The following is a 20,824-nucleotide window of genomic DNA, read 5'->3' as shown; positions in this document are numbered from 1 at the left end:
ACTAGGTGTAGGGATCACCGAAAGAAAGTAAAAGAAACTAAATGTAACAGGGATCAAAGAAAATGCTATGGTTCGATGAATAATTAACCGCTAGGACTCACCACCTTCAGATATCACTGAGGCAAAACAAAGACAAGATTCAGAAAAGAATTAGACATTGACGTGACTAAGAGTCATCCACAAGTATCGTCAATGGGGTAAAAACATAGAAGGGATCTAAATCTTCCATAATAATGGATACCTAAAGAAATAAATATTATTATTAATTATTCATAACATAAGCCCCAAGCACTAACTGCCCGAGGTTAGAAAGAAACATGTCCTGTGCTCTGATTGTTCCATATTTATCCATTATGAGGTTGCTGGCCTCCTGGACTGTCTGCCCACTATCAGAGACAGGATGCTGGGCTAGATGGACCACGGCTCTGAGTTGGCATGGCAGCTTCCCTGCTGCAGGTGTGGAGTGTCAGAATTGTGCTTGTGTGTGCAATTGCATCATATAGTTGTGCACTTAATATGGATGTACAATGGCTGTAGTTGCACAGACAATCGCAGTCATTTTGCCCAGAACTTAGGCACCCAAATGCGCATGTGTCTCTGCACGCACAGTTCTAAAAATCTGGACCAGCATTTTGATTCGTTGGAAGATTGGCAGCCGTCCTTGCGTTATTCACTGCGGTTATGGTGCCCTCAGAACCTGGCCAATGACTTCACAGGAAGGAGGCTACCGGAGTGGGTACAGGATCTCTTTTGTGAAAACCGAGCAGCTGCAAGTCTGCTTCTGGGGCTGCTGCATTCCCACACATTCCAGAAGCATTATTTTGGAGACCCTATTAGGCGGTGACTTGTAGTCAATGTTCCTGCAGGGAATTTTTTTCCTGGCCAGGCTCCTGCACCATCCCCTTCTCCAAAGAACCATCACTGAAGAGCCAATTAAACCCCAAGAAATCAGAATCACCCAGGCGTGTTCTCTGCCGACGAGCTCCACTCTGAATGCGAATGAATGCACCATGTTAACTCTGTTAGTGTTACACCTCCCTCAGCAGCCTGCAGGCTCCTGGTTTTTTCACGGGGAGGCCTGGTCTGAGTCTCTCTCTTGGAGGGCACCATTTCAGTCCTACCCGCCCACCTCCTGGAGAGCTGCAATCACAAAGGCCATCTCCTGGCACTGCCTTGCCATTGCTGCCCCACTGCTCTTCCTCCTCCTTCATCCCATAGCCCCAGCTCCTGCTCTCCCAGCTCCTGCACACAGGAAGTGAGAGGTGCTCTACCCCAATGTGTCCTTCTGCGCCCATCTGACAGGGAGCGGGGATGAGACGCTCTTCCCACACATACACTCCTAGTCTCTCGGGACTTTTGCTTCAGCCGTAGAGAGTAGGAGCGGGTGGGCCGTGGGGGGAATAGGAAACTGGATAGATCAGGATTGAGGTTCGTCAGCAGAGCAGCGTGGAAAGCTGGCCTAGCACCTCAAACACAAGCAGTGCCACCTCCTCTTGATCCCCAGCCTGGGAGCAGTGCCAATGTAACTCAGTGCAGGCCTGTAACCGGTCCTTTTGTTTTCCTTGACAGGTCTCGGACAGCGGCATCCCTCCTCTTTCGTCCTCTGCCTTTGTAAACATCCAGGTGAGTGAGCCGAGCCAATATGCGCCCTCGGCGTTGCCCCTGGAGGTGTTCATCACTACTAATGAGAGCGCCTTCCGAGGCGGTGTTCTCGGCAAGATCCATGCCACGGATCGAGACCCCCATGACACCCTGGTGTACACCTTGGCAGCAGAAGTACCCCAAGAGGGGCACTTCTCAGTGGGGGCAACGGATGGCAAAATCATCGCTGGCGAGAAGCTTCCCCATGGCCACTACGCCCTGAACGTGACTGTCAGCGATGGCACGTTCAAAACCACCACCACCATCAACGTCCATGTGTGGTGCTTCAGCCAGGAGGCGCTGGACAAGGCCGTGGTGTTACACTTCCAGCACCTCTCCCCTGAGGAGTTTGTGGGTGACCATTGGCGCAACTTGCAAAGGTTTCTGGGAAACACCCTGGTCACAAGACGTCAGAACATCCACATGGCCAGCCTACAGCCCACGGCAGCCTCTAATGGCGTGGAGCTCCTCTTGGCTGTCGGAGAGTCCCCCGGTGCCTTCTATGAGCCCCGCGTCCTAGCAAACAAGATTTCTCTGTTGGCTGGGGAGATGGACCAGCAGGTGGGGCTCCAGCTAAAGAAGGCCATTCACGTGCCATGTCATGGGCCAGCTTGTGCCCGGCGTGTCTGCAAGGAGACAATTCAGCTGGACCCGGGCATGGTGTCCACCTACAGCACTGCCCGACTCAGCGTTCTCACGCCCCGGCACAGCTTGGAGCAAATTTGTTCTTGCAATGGTGAGAAATCCTCCTTATTGCTCTTGAATTCTCCCCCTTGGGAAAGCAATGCCAGTCTCTAGTGTGTGGGATTATCCCTTCAGCACATCACGAAACTCGGAGTTGTCATGGAATTACACTGTTCCATTAACTGGCCATTCTGCCTTCGCTTTCAGGGCCAGACCTAGCGTCCTTGAGCTTCAAATTCCATCTGGCCTGTAGGAAGAATTCCACTGGATAATGCTAAGCTCTTATCATGTGTCATTAAATAATAACAGGATCTCTGTTGCCCCGATGAGAGTAAAGTCACTCATATGTGGAGCAAAATGGTCTGGGCTCTACGGGTAGAAGTTCTATCCTTGGGTTCCCATGCTTTGGTCCTGTGCCCAGCAAAGCACAGACTAGTTAAAAGTGGTGAATTCAAATCATAGAATCATAGAATATCGGGGTTGGAAGGGACCTCAGGAGGTCATCTAGTCTAACCCCCTGCTCAAAGCAGGACCAATCCCCCACTAAATCATCCCAGCCAAGGCTTTGTCAAGCCTGACCTTAAAAACCTTTAAGGAAGGAGATTCCACCACCTCCCTAGGTAACTTATTCCAGTGCTTCAAATCAAGCCAAAGATTTTGAATTCATATTTTAGGTACAGTAGCTTCCACTTAGCAGCAACCCGCCTGTAGTAGGAAGAGGGCCTGAAACATAAGGCCTTGTATTAGAGGCCTGTTATGAGGCCTGAGACTAAAGTAATGATCAAAACATCTCTATTCATCATGCTGTCATCCTGACCTTAGCTTTAGGATGGGTCAGCGTGTTCCTGTTATGTTTGGGGAATGTGCTGGTATCGAGGTGTTCTGGTACCACCTTTCTGGAATGTGTTTGCGTGTGTATTCTTGTGACTAACACTACTTAGGAATGGGTGGTTCAGCAATATCGGCCCTGTTCTTGTCAGATTCTGTGAGCAGGGCCTGCCTTTTGCTCATAACTTAACTTTGCTTTATATTAGCAAGTTTTGACCATTACTTTAGCCCAGGCCTCAGGCCTCCTACCAGGCCTCTAATACAAGGCCTTATGTTTCAGGCCCTCTTCCTACTATACCAGCTATTGACAACTTCCTGTTAACAGCAACATTTTGCCAGGCACCAATCCCATCCCATTGACTTTAACGTTAATGGGATTCGGGTCCTGGCAACGGTTTGCCGCTGATTACCAACGTTTTTCAGCTGCGGTCCAGGTTTGGGAGGGAAGCTGCAGCCAGGGAAGGAAGTGCTGGGACCTGCCTTCTCTGGCGGCAACCCTGCAAACCTGCCTGCGGCCGGTGCTCAGCCTGTCCTGTCACTTCCTTCTGGGACTGCAGCCCGGCAAACCTGCTTGCACAGGAACGCCCATGACGTAAGGGGGGAGGCTGTTGGCAGGGCAGATGCCTCTCCAGGCTGTGCCCTGTTGGGGAACTACACACAGGGAAAGAAGTGCTGGGGCATGCTGCGCCCCAAAGAGCGCAGGGAGAAGCATTGTGCAGCCTCAGGGGTCCCCAGCACTTCTGTTTCCCATAGAAAGTCCCAGCATCCGGGCTGAAACCAGGGAAGGCATGTCCCAGTCCTTCTGTTCTGGCTGCAGCCCTGCAAACCTGCCTCCTGCTTATTAGTAACTGCTGGGTAATAGCAACTTTTGGCTGGTGACCGGAGGGTTACTAATAAGTGGAATCTACTGTATTTCCACATTGGCCACGGAATAGCAGGGGTTGATAGGTTGGGAAGGAGCTGTCCTGGCAAAGCTGTTTGCAGCCCCCGAACAGGAATGTCCGGGGATGCTGCAGGACAGGACTGGGCTGCAGGTCATTATGGTGGAAGAGCTGTTGGGGAGGCTCGAAATGTGAATAGCCAGGGGGCATTGCAGGTCCTCATGAGCTTCACTGGCAGAGCTATGTAGAGACTGGGGGCAGCAAGGCCTCCTGCAGGTCAGGCTGGAGTTATGGTGGCTGAAATGGGGGAAAGCACAGGCTGGGGAAAGCACTGGATGCCGTAGGTTGACCACAATCCAGAATCTCAGAGTGTTTTCAGATGACCCGCCTTGCCTGGTTATATTTCTAGGCACGGCTGTGAGATTCAGTGGACACAGCTACATCTGGTACCATCACCAGGAGAGAGGGGACTGGCAGATGCAGTTCCGCCTGAAAACCCACCAGCTGCACGGTGTTCTGCTCTTCGTCAATGGGACCAACACTGCTGTTCTGGAGGTAGGGTTTGCAGTACCTAAGGATTTATTACAATTCCATTGCATGTGCACTGGGAACTATCACCAAAGGAAGGAACAGACTGAACAAAGTAATACCCACCTATGTGTAGGTGTAAAATACCATGTGGTGAAGACCCGTTAGTAACCTGGGTACTGTGCAACTTGGTATGTTCACCTAGGCGGGTGACACGTGATTACAGCATGACACGTTGTGATTACAGCATGACTGCTAGAGATGGGCTTTTTGAACCGATGGATTGTGCACACAGCCAGTCTGTACTAAAGCAGCCTGATGCTACTACCTCTCTTCCTTTACCCCTCCTTGTTTGTTTCATCCTTCTGTGACATCATGTCCATTTCACTGTTGGCTCCTTGGAGAAAGGACTGTTATGTACCGGTTGGGGTTTTCAGTAACGCTTTGCTCCTAAATTTATGGAGATATCCTATCTCCTAGAACTGGAAGGGACCTTGAAAGGTCATCGAGTCCAGCCCCCTGCCTTCACTAGCAGGACCAAGTACTGATTTTGCCCCAGATCCCCAAGTGGCCCCCTCAAGGATTGAACTCACAACCCTGGGTTTAGCAGGCCAATGCTCAAACCACTGAGCTACCCCTCCCCCCGCCCTGTACTGTTTAGCCAATGGGAAAATTCCCACTGACTTGAACAAAAGCAGAAGTTAAGCTGATGCTGAGCATCTTTGGAAATGTCACCTTAGGTGTTCGTACAGCGCCAGGTACAATGCGGTCCCAACCCCGAGGGTACCGCACTAACTAATAATAGTACGAGCAGCACCGGAGACAATTCAGGGATGCCAGAAGATAGAGTTCCCACATACACACAGGAGTCACTCTGGGACCACGAGGAGCCAGATTCTCAGTGCAAATTGGTACAAATTGACCGTGCTCCGCTGACTTCAGGGGAGCTGAATGGACTCACACCCATGGAGGATCTGGCCCATGGTACCTACAGACTCACAAACAGATCATTCAAGGGCCTGTGAGCATGGTGTTTCCACCAACCCACAAGCTTGTAAGTGAGCAACCCAACCCCATTTATTCACCAGGGAATTAGTCAGAAACCCCTAAACATGGTGTTACCCATTAACTTACCACAGGAAACAACAGCTGCTTCTAGTTTCCTCAGTGGCTGAGCTGGGCTGAGCACGGATCCAGTGGCCACCCAAAAAGATACAGAGAAGTTGTCCAGATGGACACCAATGGATTAAAGGCTCTTTGTTTTAATGGAAGGCAGGGAGAAGGTGAGGACAGAAGTCTTATAAAATGGCTTCTCACATCACTTACTATTTCATGAACGATCCAGGCAACTTTAGCCAGTGAGATGGGGGAGAACCAATTCAAGCTTAAACTTGCAGGCCTCTTAGTTTATGTTTCTTGCAGTGGGTTTCGTCATTCCGGACAGCTGCCAGAACCAGGAACATCTTAATCTGATCTCTCCCCTTTCTTTGGCTGCACTTGCTGAATCTATAAAGAATTCAAAGGAGCATGTGTCTGCTCCCTTCAACCTTGGCAGCAGAAGGAAACCAAGAGCCCTTCAGAAAAGGGTTTTATTGTCTGTGTCTCATTAATTATAATGGGCCTAATTTAAGTTTCATATCTTATAACTCACTTATTGACTTACTGGGTTTTTTCCCCTGAACCCATCTCTGTGTAATCTAGACGTACGACATAAATTAAATACAGCATCATGCTCATTTAAAGGGACACAATCCATTTTTTAAACTGAGTTTAACAATACTTTCAAGTGCGTCTCCGGCCCCTGAATCCCCTGCCTATTTCTGTGGTGTTTTCCAATTTTAAAATGTTTTACTCTCCGCTGTTTTGGTATAAAAGACCCCCACAAACAACAAGGGAAATGGTCTAGCAGGGGAATCAGTGACGCTGGCAATACACCAAGTGCTGTTAAATGAACAAACTGAAAAAATACAGGGAAATATGTTTTTTCTTCTCTAATTTCTTGCAGCTACAGCAATCCTAGGGGACGGCTGGAACAGTGGTGGGGGAATAATATTGAGACAGGAGGATGGGTTTTAAGATGACAGTGTCCGTTTCAAACTGCTCAGAAGAGGCAGCTCACACAGTCCCCACCCCTGAGCCCCATGGTGGCGTTAAGCCATTGGCTGCAGAGCATGGGGGGAGATGGGGAAAGGGTCTGCTTACCAGCAGGAGTCCCTGGAAGAATTTTCTCAGCCAGAATTCCTTCTTGGCCCTGAGGAGGAGCTCGCTGGAGCAGCAGCTAGAGGGCGTGACCTTGCCCAGCCGCTCAGATCTGCTGGCCCCTCTGGCTGGGAAGCAAGACAGCGAATGCAGGGACTGCGATTGTAGCTGCCCATTGCACAGGGTCACGAAAGCTGCGGAAGGCTCTCGTACCCTCTTCTGCACCTGGCACAGCCCCGGAGCGCCCTCTCTACTGCCCCAACCAGCCCCAATAAGCCATTCAGGGAGGGGCCATTGTCAAGCCCCCATCTGATCTAAAAGGGGTGCCTCAGACTTCGCCCTGAAGGCCGGCAGAGTTAGGTTTCAGCAGGCGCTTGGAGCAAGAAAGTCACATAACCAGAGATGCCGCTGCGCCACTGGAAGCACCTTGCCTCCAAGTCTTAGAGCAGCTCAGAGACTGGTCAATAAAATCACCTCCACTGATCTTAGCCCTCAGGGAGGTGCACAGGGAAAGAGGAGGAGGCGTGCATAGTAGCCAAGGAGACAATTTATTAGCCAGTCCCACACATAGGACCTGGTGACAAAAGGCTAGTTAATGACCGAGTCCAAAGCCCCAGTCTTTTTGGCTATAAATACACAGCTGTGCCTGTCCAGTGGGTAATATTTAATAGATACTCTGCCCTGCAGCTGGAGGGGCTGCAGTGCCTTTGACTCATTTCTTTGTCACGCTGTTTGTGGAGTGCATCAGAGGGACCAAAACATTGCCAGGACATGTCTGATAAACTCTGGGGGCCCTCGAGCTTTTAGTTTTGCAAAAATAGGCAAATAAGCGCAAGTCAGTAGCATCTGTTATTTATTTGCTTATTGTCTCAGGTTTGTAGTTCCAGTGTTTTGAATAAATTCCTCCCAGGGTGAACCTGCCTTATCCTCATGATCTCCAAGCACTGCACCCGAGCTGAACGGCATTGTGCACCAGAAGGAGGAAAAGGACAGGCTAGCTGGAGGAGACTCATAAAGGAGTCTCTTTTTGCTTCAGGGGCATTGAATCCTAACTTGTCCCCAGAATCTGAACAAGCCAGTTACTGATGCTCAGCTTGTGTTTAAAACAGAAGGGAAACGGCAAAACCTTCTCTGATATTCTCACCCCACTGTGCAGAGATTCACAGCACAGCTCCTCCAAGGGTCACCCAGTGGAGATCATCCACCACCTTCTACGACTCCTTCCCCTTGTCATATACACCTCTACCCCGATATAACACGAATTTGGATATAACGCGGTAAAGCAGTGCTCCAGGGGGGCAGGGCTGTGCACTCCGACGGATAAAAGCAAGTTCAATGTAACGCGGTTTCATCTATAACGCGAAAGATTTTTTGGCTCCCGAGGACAGCGTTATATCGAGGTAGAGGTGTGTGTATATATATATATATATAGACAGACAAACGAATGTTTAAAATTCTACCTGTGCATTCTCCCTATTCATGGCCCCCTGGGTTCTATAGAAGACAGTCCCTGATGAATCAATGGGGTAGGGGAAAAGAGAGGTTTTCACCTGAATTCACCCCGAAACCACACTTACATGCTTCTCTCTCTTTTCACTGTCCCACCAAAGCTTTTAAGAGGAGTCACAGGCAATGGGCACCATTTTTCCTGCACTGCCCCTCCATTACAATGCAGAGGACATTTGTGTAGTTAGTATAATTAGACGCTCAATGATCTGATTGTGTCATTCCCGGGTGCTGGAGAGGGAGTATTGGATTGCAGAGGATATTAGCAGCTTTGGCCCTGGTTTCCAATGTGCTGATAAAAAGCTGGGTACCACAGCAGGTCTCTTTCTTTCTTCTTCGCCCCCTTCACCTGCTCCTACAATGCAGCCCTGCCAGCTGCTCTTGCTTGCCTAGATTCTTTCAGCACCTCTCGTTAATGCCAACAGAGACGCTCCGGCCTGGGCAGCTTCCACACCGGTAACAAGATACCAAGTAATCACTTGGAAATGGAGTTCATCCTGAACGCCAGCACCACGGTGACCCAAATTAAACCCCGAGGCAGCAGGTGGGGGCTGCAAACAGCTGGGGAGTAAAGTCATGCAGCATCTGCATGCTGCCACGTGGCGGTGTGGTCTGGGGCACGGAGCGTGGACCTGGGGATCAAAAGATTGTTAGCTCCTTAGGGTGGCAGTTGTCTCACTGTGCCTATGTACGGCACCCAGCGGGGCCCTGATCTCTATTGTGGCTTGTGGGTGCTACCATAATCCAATTATAGCATGATGACTCACATCACAGAGCGGATTCCTTCCCACCTCCCAGCTCTTTACAAAGGGAGGCAGGAGGGGCTAAATTCCGCCTGTCCTAGCGTGCACTCTGAACCCACGGGGTGATGCAAGGAGTAAGTTAGAGCAGAATTTGGCCTTACCTATTACAGGAGTCCCGGGAGGCAGCTAAACAACGTACCTTTGGCCGATTGAAAAAGTGACAGGAGCTGAGTTTTGGTTCAGAGCCATTTCTAGAGAGAATGGAAAACAAAGGAAATAATGAAATGCCGTTTGGTTTGTTCACATTAAGAATGGTTTTCTCCTGCCCTGCCCTCTTCCTCCCCATTGTAATTGAGGATTGGAATGGTCCAGCAGTTAGAAGGAGGTGATCCTGGACCAGTCCATAGTGCAGTCCTCTAGAGACCTCACACTTTCCGGGTCACCCAGGTGGCCCAGAGCCACTCCTGGCTTTACAGGCCATCTCAGGAGCAGCCCTCTCCACCTACCAGTCAAGGGCTGCAGGAGAGGCCAGGGATCGAGCTGTGTGAGCAAGGTGAGACGGACTAGTTGTTTTCCAAAATAGCAACGTAAACCTTGTTTTAAAGTAGGGTGCGAAGTTTAGCGCTGGCGAAAGGCGGCTGCCTTCTCCAGGCCAGCACCTACCTACTCCAGCTTCCCCCAAGCCTGCCCTGCCAATTGGCAAGAGGAGACTTTTGGTTGCAAGGCTCGTGCAATTCTTCAGCTTCCTGAGTAGAGTTAATGGTGAAGGTGGTAGTTCAGTCCACCAGGAACTGTGGTGAGACGCGTTGTAATTTAAAAGATATACACAGTCGTCCCCCGCCATGGACAGTCCCATGGGCATTTCATTTCTAACGCAAGGCAAAGCCTCAGGAGGTTTGGCTGGTGGAACGGTCCTATTGGCTGAACGTTCTTGGGTCCTGGAAATCTCAGGCGTTTGCCTCTTGCCTTGCACAGAAGGGGAAGGAGGGAAGCAGGGAGCGTTGAAAGCCCAGCGGCACAACGGTGTTTGCATCGCTCCTAATTCTGGCTGTTTGGGCGTGTTTTGCAGCTCGTTAACGGGGTGCCTCATCTCGGACACCGATGCCGTGGCAATATCAACGGGAACCTCTCCTCCCTGGGTTTTGTGAGCGACGGAGAGTGGCACTCGGTCCTTCTGGAAGTGAAAAGCACATCCCTCCGCTTGCTCGTCGACAGCTTGGGAAATACGTCTCTCCGGCTGCCCGGGGCCTGCAGCATCTCCCCTTCCAGGAGAGATCTGCTCTTCGGGGGGATCGTCCAGTCCCGACAGCCCCAGCGGGTCACTCGGGGGTTTAGAGGTTGCCTGGATGCGGTCAGAATTGACAGCGAAGACGTGATGCTCCTGCCTGGGGACAGCCAGGTGAAGGGGATTGTGGAGGAGGTGGGGATAAAGCAGTGCTGCCTGCACACCGGCGCCTGCAGCAGCAACCCCTGCCTCAATGAGGGGATGTGCGCCGAGACTCACGGAGGAGGTACGTGTATGTCCCGCCATGACTTTCTGGGCAATAAGAAATCAATAGTCTGGAGGCGAGCGTGGAAAACAGCTGAGCCGAATGGACAAATTTAAGGGGGCTGCCCCAGAGGAGGGGAAATTCTGGCTTTTCACAGCGCTGCGTCTCCCAGCAGACTGTCAGGGGGCAATGTCCTCAATCAGTGAAACAACACATTGGAAGCATTACGAGGCAGTCCTTGGCAGATCAGACTGGGTGCACCGCTGTTTCTGCACAGGGCCTTGGATTCGGTTGTATTTTCATTCAGGCTTTTACAAAGCCTCAAGGAGCTGGAATAACATGAGGTCTGGTCATCCCATGACGTTTCAGCTCCTGGAAGGTGGAAACACTGTGGGAAGACGAGATGTGGATTTGTTCCCATCCTATAAGTGACTCCCGGGGGCCGGGGAGGGAACCTATGAAAGTCATTAGCACAAGCTCATGCCTGCAATTCTCGGGTTCATCTGAACCTGGTTGCCCAGCAGTTATTTGTAGCAGGATTTCATCCATGTCACAAACACGGGTGTATCTATCTGTGCACCTCATCAATCTCCCAACTCCCCTGTGAGGCAGGGCAGTGCTATCATCCCCATTTCACAGGTGGGGCACTGAGACACAGAGAGACTAAGTGACTTGACCAAGGCCTCACGGGAAACCTGTAGCAGAGTTGGGGATTAAAGTCGGGTCTCTCAATCCCAGGCTAGCGCCCTAACCACTGCACCACCCTTCCTCTCCAGAACATCTTGCTCTGATTTCTGTGGGTGAACAGTGTGTGAGAGGGACTCATGTGCACAGCGTAACATTGCAGCACTGAGCTCCTTGAGACAGCCACTGCCCATGCTCGGGCTTTCCTGCTCTGACTTCCATTCCCCTGTCTTGGGGGCATCTGGAGGCGGCTCTGACACAGCTACATGGTGATGGGAGACATGCACAGGGGAATCCTTTGAACCTCTCTGTGCTTATTGATGCTATTGTTTTTCTGCCTGAGGTCTGCTGCAGAGTCCCACGCCCTAATGGGTTAGCAGCAATCAAAGGGCTGAGAGCACACCTCCCTCCTTCCCTCCCCGCCTGCCCCCTTGGGCAACAGGATTTAGATTCCTGTCAGCTAGGCAGCTGTTTAGCTCAGGTGAACTTGTTCGAGGTAAAGTGCACAGACACAGGGTGTGTGAGTGTGCAACCCTGCAAAAGGGGTCGTGTGTGTACAGGGGAACGTGTGCACATATGTGCAAATGTGCTTGTGCATGTGTGTGTGTGTGTGCTGGAGTGCAAGGGCATGTGTGTTTGTGCGAGAAAGTGTTTGTGTAAATATGCCTGGATCTCATGCAAATGTCACAATAAGGCCAGTCAGTGACAGGATCACGCTCAGGGATAGTGTGTGTGAGCACATGGATAAGATTGAACGTACACGTCTCTGTGTTTGCATGGCTGGCTGGTTGTGCCTGCCATGTGCACACGTGTGTGCACACAGCTCTACTAGTGACGTGGAAGTGAGCCGGAACTTGCCTGAGTTACTCTATGCACAGAGGATGGAGACGTTTATTTTATGGGTCATAACCAGGCACTTTTCTAGGATGCTCCAAGGTGGAGGGGCTGCACTTCCCCAGCGCAGCGTGCTAGTGCCTGGTGCGAAAGAGCTCAGCTGAGCAGTTGAAATTCCCAGGATCAGAATTTGATTTGGCAGATACCAGAAAAATAGAAGCCCAGCCACCCAACCCATTGGGTTTTCACTCCTGCTGTTGACATGACAACTCCCACGGGGAAGTGGAACAAAGCGTGTCCGGACAGGAGCTGCCTAGACATGGCCGTTTGCCGGGCGCTCGGTGGGCTGAAGGCTATCATCGTTAGACATCATGTCTAAAAGAGTCATAAAAATCTATCGCCGGTGGATCAGCTTTGCCCACCCGGGAGGGAGGGGGCCACCGGCTCCATTTAGGACCTCACCTGAGCTGTACCCGGGGTTACAGGACAACACCTTTGTGCTCTTCAGATGGCGCATTCAGGAGAGTCTCAGCGCTGGGCGGTTGCGGCCTCAACCCCAAGTTCACTCCCGCTGCTAATTCCCAAAGTGTCAGATTGTTCGTGCACCCTGGGCCAGAAACCACCTCCGCCGCCTAGCTGGTGCAGCCATCTCACAGCTCTCTATCGCCCTCTCTAGGTTACACTTGCATCTGCCCCGTGCTGTTTTCTGGTGACCGCTGTGAGCTGGGGGACAGCCCGTGTGAATCCAAGCCCTGCTTCCATGGGGGCACCTGCCTCCTCTCCGAAACAGGCTACACCTGCCGCTGCCCCGATTGGTACCTGGGGGACAGGTAAGACCAAGGAATGGCTTTTTGACTGAGTGTTCCCCTGTGCGGAGCTCTCAGCTTACAAGACATGTGTTTAACTTTGAGCACCGTTTCTCATGGCTGGGGTGAACATCCGGAACTGCATGTTCTTGCAGTTTACCTGGTCACAAATCTTAATACCCCAGACAGCCACTCCAAGATTGATTGACACATTCCATGCACTTTTTGGATTGCATTCTCAGACTCTAGAAGGCAGAAGGAACCAAACGACGAATTAATCCCCCTGCGATTGCATTGTCACTAGTTGAGTCATGTACTCACGGTTCTTAGAGCCTGAGAAAATAATCTCCTTTAGTCAGCGTTTCACTGGGTGCCTGTGAATGTTTTGTTTGGTGCCGATTCAAAGTGTCTTCTTGTGACAGGGCTGTTCCTAGAACTGCTCTTTTAACAAGTACACACTTCGCTCGGCTGTGTTACAAATTACCCCTGACATGTCAGGGCTCCTTCGCAGAATGGAGAGGACGAGCACAGAGGATGCATTGTTCTGGGGGAGATTGATGACGGCTCTGTAGCTGATACCTGTCAAGTTTTACAAGTTGGTTAATATCAGCCAAGAGTCAGATCCTTACCGTTACCAAGTCACTGATGGAGGGGATATTCCAGGGACCACATCTGTCAGACACCAGATCTGCAGTGCTAAGGAACATAGGAATGTCCACATTGGATCAGACCCAAGGTCCATCCAGCCCAGTATCCTGTCTCTGATAGTTGCCAACACTAGATGCTTCAGGGAAAGTTGTAAGAACCCTACAGCAGGCAGATATAGGATAATCTGCCCCTATAGTGGGTCTCATCCTGGTCTCTAATAATTAGAGACTGGCTTAAGCCCTGAAGCACAAGGTTTAAGGCACCTTCCCAAATTATTGTTGTCATTCATTTTGATAATTCTGGATATTCTTCATATCCACATTAGCGCATGTTCAGAATACACATTCAGCACTGAAAGAGTTAACATGGCTCCAGAAGTAGATTTCACTACCCATGTCACCTTGGGTCATCAGCAAAGAAGCAGTTACACCTGCGGTAACCACATGTCCCTCTCTGGGCTCCTCGCTCCTGCCTGCCCCACAACATGGCCGAAAATAGCCCAGCTCAAGTTGAATGTGAAGTGAATCTAGCACATCTCTACTGCCTTTCAATTAAAGCTGCCCGGCATGTAGACGGGCCTCTTGGGTGAATATGAAGGTTGAAATTATCCATCCTATTTTGGGGAGAATGTGCAACTGATCACCAGATGGCACTGCTGCACCTGAAACAGGCCTCACCCTCTAGTCAGACAAGGTGTGTGAGGCAATATCTTTTATTGGACCAACTTCTGTTGGTGAGAGAGAGAGAAGCTTTTGAGCTACACGGAGCACTTCTGCAGGTCTGGGAAAGATACTCTGAACGTCACAACTAAATGCAAGATGGAACAGATTGTTTAGCACAAGGAGGTAGCCTTAAAGGGTGTGGGAATGTTTCCCTTAAATAAATCGTTATGCACGAGAAGGCATGGAGAGGAAGCTGAAAAAGAAAAGGAATGTGATAAAAAAGGCACCCGTTCAGGGTGGGAGGACTGATGCTTCTGGATGGGAGGATCCCAAATCCAACTTTCCGAGCCCTGAAGGAGTTCAGAGTTCTAGAATCATTTCGAAGTTGATGGGATTCCTGTTCTATTCAGGAATGGGAGAGTGTCGGGTTTTTAAATGGGGGAGGGAATTTAGATCAGTATTTTGGTCTTGATTCCTCGGACTTTTCATAAAATCTCTAAGTGCCTAAGGGCTGGTCTTTACTAGAGCTTCTAGAAATTCATGCATTTGTCAAAGCTACTCTGGACACTCCCCAGATGTTTGCTCCAGGCGGCAAACATCTGTAGCTTCCCTTGGGGAGACAGCCTAGGGTAAACTACAGCTGAGGAGGTTTCTTAAAGATCAATGCAGTTCAGAGTGTCCCTGGATTCCCTAGCCTGATTTATCAGAGACTTCAAGAGTGGGGAGGTTCCAAGCACCCAGTTCTCCCCAGCAAAGGAGAGGAGAAGAATCTTCCTCTGAACTTTGGAAAGAGGAGTTTTGTCCCTTGGCCTTTGGTATTGCAATGATCTGTTTTATGTCGCTGTGGTGTGGCAAAATGTACTGGGTAATGGCTGAGGGAGGAGGAGGCATTTTCAGGGTTGCTTGGATGGCATCACCCTACAGAAAACCAAGGAGAAGGAACTTTATGGTAGCCAGTGCTACCATGAAAGGACTAAAAATGGGGATAAAGCAGCTGCTCCGGACCAAACGAACTGCAAATATGGGTATAAAATAAACGAATGTGGCTGGGGTCCAAGTTTGCCTTTAGGAGCTGGCCATTCCTCTGCCCCACCCCACAATCCTCCTGCGAGTTGGCAGAATTGGAGAAAAGGCAACTTTGCTCCTGTTCCCTGAAAACTGTCATTTAACTTATTGCCAGGGACATGTCCCTGTGGGCCCCACCTCACCTTCACCACTAGAGGGAGCAACACACCACATTCCAGAGAAAGGCCCACTCAGAAATCAACCTCACAGGTTCCCCAGCCTGGCCCCACCTCCATCTAAGCTGGAGAACTTGTGGGAAAAGTCCCACAAAATCGCCTGGTGGCAATACACCATCTCCTGGTTCTTGGCTGGCAAGCAACGGAGGCCGGGCATAATTTCGGGCTAGCGGGTGCTGGGGCTCTGAGAACAGTTGTGTGGAGCAGCCTCACTGCTTCAGCTGGTTAGAGCTTCTAGCAGGTGTCCCCAGCTCTGATGGCCGGTGTCTCCCTTCCCCTTCCCCGCTGCAGGTGTGAGAAGATGGCTGAGGAATGTCAGGACAACCCCTGCCGGAACGCGGGGCGCTGTGTGAACGCCGGCGGCTCTGTCCGCTGCATCTGCACGGGGGAGTACCAGGGGGCATTCTGCACGCAGAGGCTCGTTACCCCTGACATTGCGCCCGCCAAGTGGGGGATGGGTCCTGAGGAGATCGGCGAGATTGTTGCTGGGGTGCTGGGCGTCGCCATCCTGGCGGTGGCCTTCGCCTTCATCCGCAGGCGCTACTGCCGCCCCGCCAAGGCTCACAAGCCGGTGGCCAGCGAGGACCCAGACCTGCTCTCCAAAAGCGAGTTCTCCAAGAGCGTGGGGGTGGCCACGCACGCCCCGCCACCCATCGAGCTTAACATCCTCAGCAACGGCCCGCACAACAACCTGGACAGGGGCACGCCGGAGCAGCGCAAGCCCATCCCCACGCCGGAGTTTGTCACCTTCAGCTCGGGCAATGCCCAGAAACCCCGGGGCACCATCGTGTGCAGCGTGGCCCCCAACCTCCCGTCGGCCGCGCCCTCCTCCAACTCCGACAACGAGTCCTTCATCAAGAGCTCCTGGGCCAGGGAGCAGATGGGTCAGTGCCCCCCCTCCACACGCCCCTTCCTCCTGCTAGAGGTGGCTCCCCAATGCATTGGGGCTTCAGGCTTGTGAAGGGCCAACGGCACTGGCAAGAGCCGGCATAGTGTGGGCAGATGCTGTCCAAGCCTGTGCCACAGCCCTCCCCATGCAGTCTAGTCTCTACTGCTACACCCGGCCATTCCCCCCCCCCCCCCCCCCGCAACCCCACAGCCCCGCCAACACCCATCACTGCTGACCTGCTACATCCCTCACACCTGACCAGCTACACCCGGCTATTCACACACACAGCCCTGCCATCACCCCTCAATCCTGACCTGCTATATCCCTCACACCTAGGGTGACCAGACAGCAAGTGTGAAAAATCGGGACGGGGGTGGGGGGTAATAGGAACCTGTATAAGAAAAAGATCCAAAAATCGGGACTGTCCCTATAAAATCGGGACATCTGGTCACCCTACTCACACCTGACCAGCTATTCACACACACAGCCCTGCCAACACCCCTCAATCTTGACCTACTACACCCAGCTATCCCCCCCCTACAGCCCTGCCAACACCCCTCACACCTGACCAGCTACACCTGGCTATTCGCACATACACACATACACCCCTGCCAACACCCCTCACTCCTAACCTGCTACACCCCTCACACCCTGACCAGCTACACCCAGCTATCCCCCCCCCCCAGCCCTGCCAACACCCCTCACTCCTAACCTGCTACATCCCTCACACCCTGACCAGCTACACCCGGCTATTCCCCCCCGCAACCCTACAGCCCTGCCAACACCCATCACTCCTGACCTGTTACACCCGGCTATTCACACACACAGCCCTGCCATCACCCCTCACTCCTGACCTGCTACACCCCTCAATCCTGACCAGCTACACCCAACTATTCACACACATACACACACAGCCCTAGCAACACCCCTCACTTCTGACCGGCTACACCCCTCAGAACTGACCAGCTATTCACACACACACACACCCCTGCCAACACCTGTCACTCCTGACCTGCTACATCCCTCACACCTGACCCACTGCATCCAGCTATCCCGCCCCACAGCTTTGCCAACGCCCCTCACATGTGACCCGCTACACCCACCTATTCCCCCCCCAGCCTTGCCAACACCCCTCAATCCTGACCTGCTACACCCCTCACACCTGAGCCACTACACCCCTCTTTTCTACTTGTTCTCTCTTCCTTTCTCTCTAATATACCCAGATTTGGATGGATGGAGAGAGAGAGAGAGAAAGCTGGCTAGAGAGGAAGAAGAGATAAAGAGCTATTGGATGACTAGATGTATACTTACATATACTTAATTCTGTCTCAGCACGGGGGATAGACTAGATGGCCTCTTGAGACCCCTTCCAGCCCTACCTTGCTCTGATTCCAAGTAGGAATGGCTATGGATAGCTGCTAACCTGGTTCTGATTTATTTCCAGTATATCCAGCAGAAACCACCTACTGGCCTCCCAGGTACCACCCATTGGATGTCCAGGACCATCCCCACTACGACGTTATTCAAGGCCCTCTTCTGCCATCTTCCCATCCTCCTCCTCCCCCAATAGACTCTGAACCAGCTGGTCTTTACGGTGGCTTTCCCTTCCCACTAGACCAAAGCAATAAGCGGGCCCCCATCCCTCCACGCTACAGCAACCAGAACCTGGAGGACTTCCTGCCACCTGACCCTATGGAACTGCCCGCCTCCCAGTGCCAGAACGAGTACACCGCCATCAGCTACTATCCTTCCCAGCTGCTGCAGAGCGAGGGGACCCCCTATCCTCCGGACGCTGGCTACAAAAGGGTGAGCATGCGCCTTAGCGTGGCCCAGCCGTCCTACGCAGACTGCGAGGTGGGGCACCAGCCCGGCATCAGGGCCCAGCCAATGCCACCCCCAAACTACGAGGGCTCTGACATGGTGGAAAGTGACTATGGGAGTTGCGAGGAGGTGATGTTTTAATGGGGCCATGTGCTCAAAACGAGAAGGAAGCAGCGTGAGCGGCGACTGGAACGTGTATGGAGGGAGAAGTAACCTTGTTTTAGTCCCCTCTCTCCTGGGACATACAACGCTCCCTGTCCCCCATTAACAGCTTCCCCGTGCTCAGTCGGGCTGTAATATAGCATGGACTCTTGTCCCTGGCGTTCTATAAATCGCTCCTGCTGCTGCTCCGGAATGGATCTCAGCCGGGCAGAAAACACAAAGGCCAGTGCCAGGGAACACAAAGGGAATTCCTCAGATGCCAACAGGCGCTGATGGCAAGTCAGTCTTCATGCCAACAGCTTCCTTAGACATGGAGGCACCACCTCTCCCTGCCCTGGGCATGGAGCCTGGCAGCGGGAGAGAGGACCACGGAACTTTGGGACAGTCCGTTGCCAGGGTAGCAGAAGGTGGGACTGGATTGGTTCCTCACTGTAGTCCAGGGAGATCTGAGCTACATCTCTGAGGGGTCTCTTGTGCCTGGCTCCAAGGGCTTCAGGTGGGCTAATAATTCTCCAAGCAGAACTGTGGAGTTTTGACGACAGCCTGCCCCCGATTCCGTCCATCCTCCGGGCTGGCGCCCCTCATGGCCTTGAGGGGGGAGAGAGAAGGTGGGATTTAGCCGTTACATTAGTTCATTCCTGGGCTTGTCTCCCTACAACTGTAAAGAGCCCAGAAAAATGTCCATTTCTACAGGAGAAACTGAGCAAAGAATCCCGCCTCCCTAACCCACATCATGAGGTATCACAGGTTGCTGGCAGGAGAAGGCACAAGATATACAGGCAGGCCTGAATTCAAAGTAGGTAGGTGTTTGACTGGACAATTATTTCAGCACCTTCCCATCTGGAAATCTGCCAGGCTACATCTGTACCGCAAGTGTTACCGGTCATCTATCCACATCTACAGCATCCCTTGTGCTGGGGACATGGCTCCGTTGTCGTCATATAAAGGGGGATTCTTCATAAAGGCTGCTGGGTACAGAGGGGAACCTGAGGTTCTCGCTGGCTCTCTCATGCCCAGACTCAACACAGCCTATGCTGCCGAGCATCTCCACCCAGGGGCTGCCCAAGTCCTGGCCTGGGGATCAGGGACCCAGAAAGAACTGCTACAGCAGCTCACTATGTGCAATGACCCACAGACATGTGAATGCGCGTCCTGTGCGAGTGTGTGTGTGCGCGTGTCAATGTGTGTATGTGCAGCCGTGAATATCCGCACGGGGGAGGAGACTGTGCGCTCGTTCCTCCCAGGTCCCCTCCCGGCGAGAGAGGATTATTTAAGATGGGATTCGCCTGGATCTCCTTGTGCTTGGGAATGGATAGTTTCTCTGAGAGAGTTTATCTTTTTTTGTTTGGTCGGTTTTTGAAAGCAATTAAAAAAGAGGCGGTTTTGTATTATTATTTTACTTGAAAACTAACTGGGGCTCCTTTGTAAGCGTCAGGCAGCTGCCTAGCTCAGAGGAAAGACAGGCGTGGGGTGCAAAATTTGGATCTGGATGCCCTACATTTCAGGTGCAATCAGATTCTGGCTGTTGATTGAACCCGTTCTAAAGACAGAGGCCACCTGCACATTTTGCCTCTGGATCCGTCTCAGATTTCAAACACCCTCAAAGTCTGGAGGCCTTTGGATCCATGGATTTGGGCCCCTGCTCTAGAGCCAAGACAATGAGGGTGGGGAAAGTGTGAGCAGTTTGTGCTGGGGTCACAAACTCCAGCTTCGCTACATGTTTTCCTAGCAATGGGCCCGAGAGCCCCCAGTGGTACCCGGGGAGTGGTCAGGACTCACATCCTTGGTAAACATCTCCGCGTCAGTCAGAGGAGAGCGATTTTTCCAGGAAATGGGATGTTTCCCACGAGGCTCCCTTTTCATTTCATTTATCAGTCAGCTTGAAGCCTTGGCAGGTCGGGCATGGGGGCATGATGCAAGCAGCATGACCCTCAGGAGCAACCCCAAGTTGCAAACCCAAAGTTTCACGCCACTAGACAGTAGATCACAAACCTGAGACGCACCAAGGCCAAAGAGATCTGCAAAGCAAGACACATACAGCCCCCCCCACACAAAGGAACATTCATTCTCTCCCACTCAGAAACCAGATAACTGGGCAAGGGGAGAGGAAGGTTGTCCAGGGTGCTCGCTGGCTGGCATTACTAGACCCTATCAAGTCCTGAATCGATACATAAATGATTTTGTGTTAGGAAGGCAAGTGACGATGACCCTACCCGTTCTCAGACTCACATAGGGTCAGTACTGCCCTTATAGGAACCAGTTGTCCCCATGGGGGCAGAAAAGTTTGTTTGGACAAGAGTTGCACTCAAAGAAGCAATGCAAACAGCACTCTGTTGTCCCCTGACAACACTGGAGACCTGAGTGCATCCAGGGTTAATGATGTCCTGGGAGTGCATCATGCCCACACAAGGGCACAGGGAGCTAGAATTATAGCTGCATACGTAGCTCAGGGCAGCAGCCATCCCTGGACAGAGAAGGACATGGCAGGATCAAGGAGCGGTGCAATAGGTAGGCTGGTCTAAAGGAAGCGTCTGACCCACAGGTATTAGGGCAGTGGATGGAGCAGGCCTGGCAGAG

The 20,824-nt window shown here is 51.9% G+C and overlaps 1 protein-coding gene across 1 annotated transcript in view; it reads left to right on the top strand.

Annotated features, from left to right (window-relative positions):
- Positions 1–19,654, top strand: part of FAT2 (FAT atypical cadherin 2) — an 80,752-nt gene extending 61,098 nt beyond the window's left edge. Inside the window, exons 19-24 of the mRNA XM_005295894.4 lie at positions 1,570–2,377; positions 4,444–4,589; positions 10,080–10,521; positions 12,695–12,848; positions 15,667–16,259; positions 17,709–19,654. Of these exons, the coding sequence (XP_005295951.2) occupies positions 1,570–2,377; positions 4,444–4,589; positions 10,080–10,521; positions 12,695–12,848; positions 15,667–16,259; positions 17,709–18,226 (2,661 nt within the window). The 3' untranslated portion in view covers positions 18,227–19,654. The remainder of the gene's footprint in view (positions 1–1,569; positions 2,378–4,443; positions 4,590–10,079; positions 10,522–12,694; positions 12,849–15,666; positions 16,260–17,708) is intronic.
- Positions 19,655–20,824: the final 1,170 nt, after the last annotated feature.

Source organism: Chrysemys picta, chromosome 8, assembly GCF_011386835.1.
Source record: "Chrysemys picta bellii isolate R12L10 chromosome 8, ASM1138683v2, whole genome shotgun sequence".
Classification (NCBI taxonomy): domain Eukaryota; kingdom Metazoa; phylum Chordata; order Testudines; family Emydidae; genus Chrysemys; species Chrysemys picta.
This window is presented reverse-complemented; position numbering and strand designations above follow the sequence as displayed.